Source organism: Haliotis cracherodii, unplaced genomic scaffold (assembly GCF_022045235.1).
Source record: "Haliotis cracherodii isolate W230 unplaced genomic scaffold, xgHalCrac1.p SCAF_2, whole genome shotgun sequence".
Taxonomy (NCBI): Eukaryota; Metazoa; Mollusca; class Gastropoda; order Lepetellida; family Haliotidae; genus Haliotis; species Haliotis cracherodii.
In genome coordinates this window covers 79385917-79397125 of record NW_027266275.1, presented here as the reverse complement: position 1 = coordinate 79397125, position 11209 = coordinate 79385917, and the positions used below count along the sequence as shown (strand labels likewise).

Genomic DNA, 11209 nt, shown 5'->3' with positions numbered 1-11209 from the left:
TTTCAGTGACCAAGTTATATATTCTTTGCCCAAATATTTCATCTCTTCCAATCAGGGTCACGGTTGGTCAGCCATCTAAGGCGCAGCAACTCTCTGAGTACAGTTGCATCAATGAAGCATGTCATATTCTCAGACCTTCAGGCTTCCCTCCCACATCTAACTGAGACGCCGTGTTATACTGAAATAATGTGTCGATAAAACACAGCTCACTCATCCAACCGCCTACTCACTCATTCACTCCTCCACTCTCTCTCCGTATTAACCCTGCCACTTCATGTGGAACTTTCACGAAGAATAAAAGATGGCACCGTGGTTAAAAGCACCACAACGAGATGCGCTAAGATGTGTACCTAACTTGTAATGGGTCAATCCTAGTTGCATACCTAGTATGTCATTGGCAAAAACACCACACGCATGGATTAACCCAAGCAGTAAATGTCTACGGTGTCTATGAGATTCCCACTTAATAACACCTCACCGCAGGGATGACTAAATATCGTTACCTTCGTCTCATTCCCTCGCCTTCCATTCAACCGTTATTGCGTATGAACGCTTCCTCTAAATCAGATATTGTGACTAGTTTGGTTCATTGTGCAAAATGACCACTTTGCCAGACTTTTGTTATCATACATGAGTACATGTATAGGAAGTATATTTTGCAAGACCATGATGAAAAAGGTGTTTTTTCCCGCGAACACCTGGTGTCAGTGATTTTCAGCGATCCATTCAAATACATTTCACTGCTATTTTGCCTTTTTACGCCCAGTGAAATCTGTTTCGGCGAACAATCGAGACTTGCTATTCTCTGGTATTGACCTTTTAATATTCAACAGGCTTTCTCCGAGATAAAACGTAAACCACATAAATACTCAATGATATCACAGTTTACAATAGCAAGTTATTTTTGGTTAACCACATTCGTAACAAAGATAGTTTGTTAGAACATGTGTCTGCCACATCTACCCACTGAAATATTTTGCTATCACAGCATCAACAGCCCTCAGTGATCCTTCTGACCACCCTTGCATATCATCTGCAGCCCAGGAGTTGCTGACGATGTACACGTGGTCAGACGGGGACGGTTTGTAGACTACATCACGGACTTGTCGCTCATCAAACCCGGGCTTGAAGTAGCTCCATGCAGCAGAGAACGGATACTTGTCCCACAACATCATTCCGCCCCCAACAACCTCGGGGATGTCAGCTTGGCTGACGTTGTAGATGGCGCTCAGGTACTTCTCAACTCTCTTCTTGACGACGTCGGTGACGGCATTCACTCCTGGGAGACTGCCAGGGATGGGTGTCCCGAACTGACTCAGCTCTCGCCAGTAGTGTGCGAAGTCCCCGTCGTGGTAGGACGCCATGATGATGGAGACGTTGTTGGTGCCGGTGGACCAGTCATAGGTCTGTCTGTTGGGAAGGTCACTCTTGCTATGGGTGATGTCAGGGTTGCCAGGGTTGTCAGGGTTGCCGGTCTTCCACCAGATTCTACCAGCTGGAAATCCAAGGACAGAGTCAAGATTCTTCACAATCTCGGGGTTGTTCTTGAACTCGGGGAAGTCAATTTCTTGTATACATTCCTTCTGGGCAGCCAACACTACGTTCCTCGCACACATCGTCACGTCACTCGTAGAAGCCTGAAACCATGAACACAAATAATGTGAGAGAGAGTTTGGGTTTAACGCCACTATAAACAGTATTCCAGTTACATCACGGCGTGTCAGTTTAATGTGGGTGTAAGTCCATAGTGATGCAGGTCTCAGACGTTCACCCTCTTGGCGACATGGGTGGCAAAAGAAAGTATACATCCATGTTTGATGGTGTTTAAAAATGAAACATACAAGAAATGGTTATTCGAGGGTAATGTATTTCATCCGTGTCTCAGAGTTGTGGTTTTACCTTAAGTGTGCAGTGTTTAGGCGACTTATTTCAGCCTAGGAACATTTTTTTAACGTTTGTAATTTCTTTGGTCAAATCCATTTTCAAGTGTATACTTTCTTTAGCCCGTCAGTTTATAGGTGAAACTCATATTTGTGACACGTGGATAAATTACCCATCTAAACGATCATATCCTAACACAAATTAACCACAAAGCGTGAATTATTATTATGATGATATCTTCTAGATGTAACATGCACACAAGAACGCACACGCACGCACACATACACACGCGCACACGCACACACACACACACGCACGCACACACACACACACACACACACGCACGCACGCACGCACACACACACACACACACACACACACACACACACGCACACACATGCCGTACTGGCTGTATAAGTACTAGTATGTGACTGTCTAGAACATTAAACATAACTTCATCTATTCTTCTCCAGAATCTCCACGGGAAAGTTCTTTCTGTTCTGTGTAATCAGTCACACGTGTGTCCTGGATATCACACAGGTGGGCGTGGTCAATACAGTTGAAAGTGCAGAAGATAAGGTACCTGTACAGGTGTTGTAACACCATCGAGTGTCTGAGTCTTCCTGAATCTGAGGTTGTATCCTCCAGTCTGTCTCTTCTCCATCCTCATCAGCTGGTGGTTCAGGTGGAGCTTGTGACTAGGGATGAAAGATACGGGCATGAATGTATATAATATAGAAAACAAAATCTGGGCGGCTTGACGAAATCCTCGTGAAAAGTTACATATTTCTGATGGTCACAGTCAGGTTCGGACGAGGATGCCTCTAGACATGGAAACCCCTAACTCAGAACACCAGTCAATTCTTTCACCGTCCATATCCACTAGATTGTACATTGTATTGATAATGTGGCCACCCCCCACCCCCCCCAGGCCTCTATGGCGCATCTCCGGTGGCCATAAAGAACCTAAATTTCATAATTGAAATAAGAGAAATAATCTGTTAACACGCCGACTGATTAAATACGTTCCGCGCCAAGAATGAAACAGCTAAGGCGAACTCACCTGGCGCTAGCTTTCAAGAATTTCTCCATAAGAGTCTGTGGAACCCGTCCCATTCCACCCTCGATTGTCTGGAATTCTTCAGATTGCCCCGTGCCCCCGGAGTGAGGTAGGTAGACTTTGAGGACTTTGAGGGCTCCCTGTGGCCCCACGGCTTCAGCCCAACCACTGGTGTCCAACACATAATTGTAGGCTTCTCTGCTTGCATATCGTCCGTAGAAGTTATCAATCCTGTGATGAAAGAAGAACGCTCTGTTAATTAAGAGACGACACACCTCAGTATTTCAAACATCTACACATATATACATGCATGTGAACACACCCTTCATCTCAACAAAGCCAGAGGGCCAAACAAGGAACGGGAGGCGAGGTAGGTGTCAGAAGGTTTTACTTGGTTTGGTTTAATGCCGCTGTTGCTGTATTTCTGTTATATTATGGCGTGTCAATTTGATGGGGGTGGAAGTCTGAAGCGATTCAAGTCTTAGTGAGTGTGTGAGTTGGGTTTATCGCCGCTTTTAACATTATTCCAGTTATATCACGGCGTGTCAGCTTAATGTGGGAGGAAAGCCCGAAGTGATGCAGGTCTCAGACGTTTACCACTTCGGCGAAACCCACAAGCACGGGTATTGTGCTGACAAACCTAGAAACATAATCGAGGCGAACTGGGATTCGGACCCACAATCATAGGTTTCTGGCGTGCTCATGGGACGCAACTCTGCACAGCGAATCGCGACACCATAGACGACTGGGCCACCCGTGCCCCCTCAAGTCTTAGACCTTCACCACTCTGGTGAAACTCACGAGCACTGGCAAGTTACAACCTGCGGTCTGATCTGTTACACAAACTGATTTGTGTAAACATATGTAAAAATCATATGTTTGTCTCAGATTTGACACACACGTGTTAACACTGCACGCCCTGAAGAAATGTGTCTTTGGAACCAATCGAATCTGGCTCCTCATTTGTGACATATGAATGTCTTGAAGCAGGCCCCGAAACATTATTGTGTCGCGAAGAAAAAGCCATTTAATTACTGTGCCCTCGCCAAGATCTACACCAGTTTGCTTGGGCGTTCCGATTCTCCAATCGTTAAACAGTTTTTGTAAATAATTCCATGCCAAGATGTGATATTTCCTTTTTAGGTTTCAAATACGTTCTTTGACGCAAGCTTATCTTTAGTTGCATGTATAGTGTGTGGCAGACTTGACTGTACATGCATATGCTAATCTACATATCACGAGACCTGCAATAAATAGGAAATGAATAAATGAATATACATATTATCATATTATAACATAACATATTATGCAAAGCACAAATAATAGAACTACACAGCCCGATCACATTAACAAGACTTTTCAGTAAAATAAGCACAACTCTGAACTAAATTTGACTGCATGTCGAAAACGGGACAGTAGTGGCTCTGTGAGTAAGTTATCTCCGAAATTGGGGGCACGGGTGGCCCAGTCGTCTAAGGCGCCGTGATGCACTGTGCAGAGTTGCGTCCCTTGGGCACGCCAGAAACCTATGATTGTGGGTTCGAAGCCCAGTTCGCCCCGATTATGTTTCTAGGTTTGTCAGCGCCATACCTGTGCTCGTGGGTTTCATCAAAGTGGTAAACGTCTAAGACGGGCTTTCCTTACACATCAAGCTGACACGCCGTGATGCAACTGGAATACTGTTAAAAGCGGCGTTAAACCCAAGTCACCCATTTCGCTATTTCCGAAATTGCCAGGAACGAGGAGAATGGGTCGGAGGGGAACACGATCGGAACTGACAGGACGGTACATACGTCATCTTGTACAGAGGAGTTCCGTCCGTGGTCGTCAAGGAGTACAGCTCTTCAAGGCCGAGGAAGCTGCTGCTGCTGATGTTGACGTTGTTTTTTAATAGTTCCCTGTGGATGTAGGAACGCATGTCGTGTTAAGTCTATCAATTAATAAGTCTGGCAATATCAACACCAAAGCTGAGCTATACGTCAAAATAACATTCACTCTTATTTATGACGAATATGTTGACTAGACTCGGTAAATCGGTCTTGTAGCCGTTTAATCACCACTTTCATTATCCAGTAACTAAAATTGTACGTTGTATATGGGTATAGTTTATGATTACCTAAATATGTCTCAGGTTCACACAGGGCACAAGATCCATAGACTTAGACTGAACATAGGCTTCAAACAGCGGAGCAGTCACCCGATCAGCAGATCACAACCCCATGAATCAACAACCTATTAACTATAACTTCTTAATGTCATGGGGCGGTCGGGTAGCCTAGTGGTTAAAGCGTTCGCTCGTCACGCCGAAAACCCGGGTTCGATTCCCGACATGGGTACAATGTGTGAAGCCCATTTCTGGTGTCCCCCGCCGTGATATTGCTGGAATATTGCTAAAAGCGGCGTAAAACCATACTCACTCACTCACTCTTAATGTCATTTAGAAGTTGGTATGCCGACCAAGGGAGGTAAATGTAGTTCTATTGATATACAACTTCTTTATTACATTGAATGCGACGTTCCGGTGTAGACACAAACACATCACTTGCTTGATAACGGTGTTAGTATCTACACGGAAACGTCAATAGAATGTTGTATATCAATAGAACTATCTCCCTTGCTCAGCCTGATAACTAACAAATACGAGATCTGTACGATAAACGATATTTGTAACCTGTATATGGATGTTTTGAAGAAACACAGGAGACACGTTGTTGTGTTTAATAGGAATTTTTATGATTATGGAACTATCTTTTATCGCTTTTATTTTCATGAAATATGACAATAAAGAAGGCGTGGTGCTTAGCAAGGGTTAAACGATACACCGATATTCCGATGCATCGCGATACTTGACCCACGGTACGATATACGATAAACGTGGGCCCATTTATCGATGCGCCACGATACGGAACGCAAATCTCAAGTACAGCTATTCCTCGAAATTCTGCCTTTCAATCAACCGCTAACTTGGTTATAGCGCGCGGTAACGCATGGCTCCCCCAAACGTAATTACATTTTTAATAAGCTCAGGTTTTACACTAACAGATGTTTTTTCCCCATCTCAAAAAAACATTATCAGCTGATCATCGCAAGCACATAACACCGGAAATACCAGTCAGCAAAACCGAACTGAAGTACACAATTCAATACCATCATTATACTATCTTGTTATTAAAACGTGTTCATTGTATATCTGGACATGTGTTTGTAATATATTTTATTAATTTTATTCAAATTTTCATTTAATATTGTTTTTATTAAGTTAGGTGAAATCGTGTGTGAAGAGATACAGCAACCACGGTCAGATAACCGCTTTTGACGCATTGAAACGATCTTTAGTTGCTAAAGAATGGATACATATATTAAAAATGACATACTTTGACTCGTTAAAAGTCATATTTGTGGTAATTTAGCTAATATATTTCAACATAACATATTCGCAATCGAAATACCTGTCGTGGGGAAGTCCCTACGGTGACTGGTCAAATTGTTCCATACGTAAAAATATCCTGCAACAGCAATCACCAGTACCAAAATGCTACGCTTGTGGTTTTTATAATTTTAAATACATATAGAGTAAAAGCTGCAACTAAAGTAACACGATATTGGAATATATTATTCCTGATAAAACAATAATTTCAGATACAATTTCTTCGACCATTGCATACAAATTCTTTGAAGTTGTATAACTGGTGAAGTACATTAATAATATTATTTTCTGGTGTTTGAACTTTGAATTGTTTTGAAAGAAAGTTAGAGAAAGTTCCACTTTTAAGCTTAACAACTTCAGTAGTCTTGTTATTATAAAATAATGTTGACTGTTCCAAAATCATGAAAGGTTTAATCTTGACATGCTTTAAGTCTTGTTTTTGTATCATAGCGTATCGAGATACGTATCGTATCGTGACCAGAATATCAAGATGCGTATCGTATCGTGACCTTCCTGTATCATTGCAGCCCTAGTGCTTAGCGTTTTTCTAGGGCCCCGTTCCACATAGCGATCGTAGCGTTACAGAAGTCGTAAGTCTATGTTAAAGTGTGAGAGTTACGATCGTCTTAGCGCTATGCTCGCTTCAAGGAAGGGGGGCCTGGTGTACATATAGATATATTAGTTTCACTCACCTAATCAATATGTCCGGGTCCTTTCGTTCATCTTCGTCAAGGTTGTAGGGCACGCGTCTTGTTCCGAGGTCAGTATTGCGCATGCGTTTGCCACGGGTGTACCAGAGCGTCTCATCCGGGATACCGTATCCCTGTTTGAAGGGGATGATGGTCAGTCCAATCTCTGTTGCCGTTCTGTTTAAAGTAGTATGAACACTGGCCCTAAACCTCATCCCCCCAAAATCGAGGTACGTCCCCGGGGCGACAGGCAGCTCGGCAGAGAAGAGTCTCCCCCCGACTCGGTCCGAGTACTCGAACACGGAGATGGAGAGACCTCTGTCCCTTAGTCTCCATCCGGTGTAGGCGCCCCCAATACCGCCGCCGATCACGGCGATGTCGAGACAGTCGCCGTCAGAGGGATCTGAAACTTTAAGAACAGAATTTAAACAAAAATATATTCTGAATCCGGTAGGATCGGACAGCGTCAGTAACATATCTACTTTTTCTGTGTTCACAACAGCTGTTCACCTATGATATTGACATCACAGTTCATGACTGACAACCAACTAAGGTGAACATCGATGTACATATCAAATGAGTGGGCAGGTTCTATTTACATTTGAAAGATGTTTTCATTTACATTTGAAACAGATTTCATTTAACCCGTATGCTCGTCACGTGACTTACAAGCTGTTGCTAGGGTTACGGTGACCGCCAAGGTGACCCAAAGGATGCCTTGCATCATGTCTGTCCTCGCCCGATACGCTGCTCCAGCAACGCCTCATGAGATGGCGCTGAAAACAATATGGTAGACACGATTATGGAAAACAGGTAATATAATATCTGTTACAAATATTTTGTTTAATTTTTCGCTTATTTACTTTTTATAGACATACGAATTTTATATCCGTATAAGATCGCCGGTATGTGTATTACTCGACAATTTATATTTCCATCTTTATACACAGTAAACTACGGTTATAACGAACTCAAAGGGACCTCTTATTTTAGTTTGAAATAACCGTAGTTCAGTATAAGCATATATACAGCATATTTACAACAAATGGCCGGGACTAAGAAATAAGTTCGTTATATCGGTGAGTTCGTTATAAGCGTGTTCGTTATAAACGTAGTTGACTGTATCATGAAAGATGGAAAGCTCGTAAAGCCAGGATCGCATTTTACTTCTTACTTTCTATCTCACTATTTTGAAAGATGGGAAGATGGAAAGCTCAACATAGCTGTCATATTCCAACGTTCAAAACCTGATTTTGAAACATTAAACACATAAAACCTCGTATTTTCGCATTTCCGCGGCTTGGCACTGAAAATAAGAACCGCGGTTAACCAATTCTCGTTTATATCGCTCTTGTCTTTCGGGGGCGGTGGGGTAGCCTTGTGGTAAAAGCGTTCGCTCGTCACGCCGAAAACCCGGTTTCGATTCCTCACATGGGTACAATGTGTGAAGTCCATTTCGGGTGTTCCCCGCCATGGTATTGCTGGAATATTGCTAAAAGCGGCGTTAAACCATATTCACTCAACATTGCTGTACATGAAATTTAACGACATCGGTTATCGCTTGCGGCATCACATGGACACGTTGCAGTAGTTTAGCTGGTGAACAATAGCAGTCAGGTCAAGTACGGTTTACTATTAATGTTTTGACGATTGTTACAGGGACCGGCCATTTGATATTACGATTATATCATAAGCATGTGTGCATGGATTACTATCAAACCGTGATGACAACAGGCGTTTTCGCGAAATGTTAGCGTATCCTGTCCCACCAGTAGCACCTGTCACAAAAACAAGGAAAGGCAAGTCAAATGTTTACCTGAAATACACGAAAACAAAAGTCATAATGCACGCACGCACGCACGCACGCACGCATACACACACACACACACACACACACATACCGACACCGACACCGACACCGACACACACACACACACACACACACACACACACACACACACACACACACACACACACACACACACACACACACACACACACACACACACACACACACACACAAACCAAACCAAACCAAACCAAAACAAAACAAACCAAAACAAAATCAACAACATCAAAAGGCCAGTCCCTCAGACCGAATTCATTTCTGTTATTTTACATGTTCATTATAAACTAAGCGGCAAAAGAAAGTATAGGATGGCAATTTGTAATTTTCCTAAAAACAGCGATAACTAGTGGAAAGTTGGTATTGGGAATACGAACGCGCCACCATTTGACGGCGCTCGTGCGGTGACTAAAGGAATGGTGAACAGGTTTCCCGCCTATGGCATATACTGCACCTGCATGTTAGCTGTATGAATGCGTTCGTCTGAAGGGTATAACCACACGCGACACAAAAGATATGCCACGACTGTCACAGGAGCAGAGAGAGAGAGAGAGAGAGAGAGCCATCGGTATGGCCGAAATGGGGGCAACACAGGTCCAAATTGCCAGAACGTTTGGTTGTACACCACTGACAGTAGCCAGGCTGATTCAACGGTACAGGCAGACAGGGAGGACACAGGACCGGACGACCCCGAGTGACAACACCACTGGAAGACGGTCAGATACGGCTCATTCACCTGCGAAACAGATTCGTAACGGCGACGGCGACGACAGCAACAGCGTTGGGCATCCCATTAGCCAACGTACAGTACTACGACGACTTCGTGCTGCTGGAATCCGAGCGTATCGTCCTTTCCGAGGAATGGTACTGACTGCTCGCCTGAGACGCGAGGCAGGTTCGACGGTGGCAAGTGAGAAATTGGCGTCGAGTGCTGTTTACTGATGAAAGTCGGTTTAACTTGTTTCGAAATGACGGCAGAGAACGAGTTTATCGACGCAGAAGGGAACGTTTGGCTCCGGCGTGTATTCGAGAGGTCCATCCATTCGGCGCGGGAGGTGTCATGGTGTGGGGCGGTATTAGTGGAGATCAGAAGACTGATTTGGTGATTATACAGGGAAATTTGAACGCTGTGCAGTACAGAGACCAAGTGTTGCAGCCAGTTGTGCTTCCGTTCTTACAAAACCAACAGCAGGGGACATTGTTTCAACACGACAATGCCATGCCCCATACTGCAAGACTGACTCGGAACTTTCCAAACCAGCAGAACGTTGACGTTTTGCCCTGGCCTGCCCACTCACCCGATATGAATCCTATTGAACATGTGTGGGACCATCTTCACAGACAGATTAGAGCACGCCATCAGCCTACCCGTCAACATACAAGAATTGCAGCAGACCCTGAGAGACGAGTGGCAACGGATTCCAGTGCACGTCATCTGAAGACTGACGTCATCGATGAGGCGGCGTATCACAGCATGCATTGAGGCAGTTGGAGGTCATACACGCTATTGAAGGCAACTGTGTCGACAATGAACTTGTAGTGTGTCTGACAATTTTTTGGTGACATTTCAGACAACTTTTGAAAATGAAATCTCTTACCCCACCATTGTTTACACAATTTCATTCAAACTGCGGTTGATCAATCATTTGTTACCCTCCCTCCCTCCCTAGATCATATTATAGTTCACAACAAAACCTCTTCTTGTTATTTTTTTATCGATCATGGAACTCGACAGATTTTTTCTTTTGCCGCCCAGTGTACTACAAAATCCCTAGTTATTCTTGCACACGCCAGCTGTGCTTAATTAACACTTAATACACATAAAACCATGACCCAAGTATCGATAAATCATCCAAAGGCTGCGCCACGAGGCCTCCACGTGCAGCTGTGTGAGGGGGGATGGAGACCAGCTACGCATAACTGTCTGATGTGAGGTGACGTTCCGAGAAAGTATTCTGGCCATAGTTTCAAGTGTATTGTTGCTACAGTGCCAGTGTCCTGCAATGTCTTCGTCTGTATACACTATCAGAATCAATTAGACTCTCGGCTGTTTGCAAATTGTCCAACCATTTTGTAAATCACACACACATAAACACGAACATTTACAAACATGCACACTCAAACACAAAATCACAAACCCACACACATACACACGCTCTCACACACACCACACATACACAATCACAAACACACACAATCATAAAACACTCTCTCTCACACACACACTCACACATACAATCTCAAACACACACGCTCACACCGAAACACTCTCACACACACACACACACACACACACACACACACAC

General features: G+C 43.8%; 1 protein-coding gene across 1 annotated transcript; it reads right to left on the bottom strand.

The window, feature by feature from the left end:
• Nucleotides 1-959: 959 nt before the first annotated feature.
• LOC139469691 (aplysianin-A-like) lies at nt 960-7784 on the bottom strand. The gene is made up of 6 exons (XM_071251935.1): nt 7727-7784; nt 7061-7466; nt 4735-4839; nt 2945-3172; nt 2465-2579; nt 960-1637 (listed from the first exon to the last, which is right to left on the bottom strand). Exons 1-6 carry the CDS (start codon nt 7782-7784, stop codon nt 960-962), a joined length of 1590 nt encoding a protein of 529 aa, XP_071108036.1.
• Between the last annotated feature and the right edge of the window lie 3425 nt (nt 7785-11209).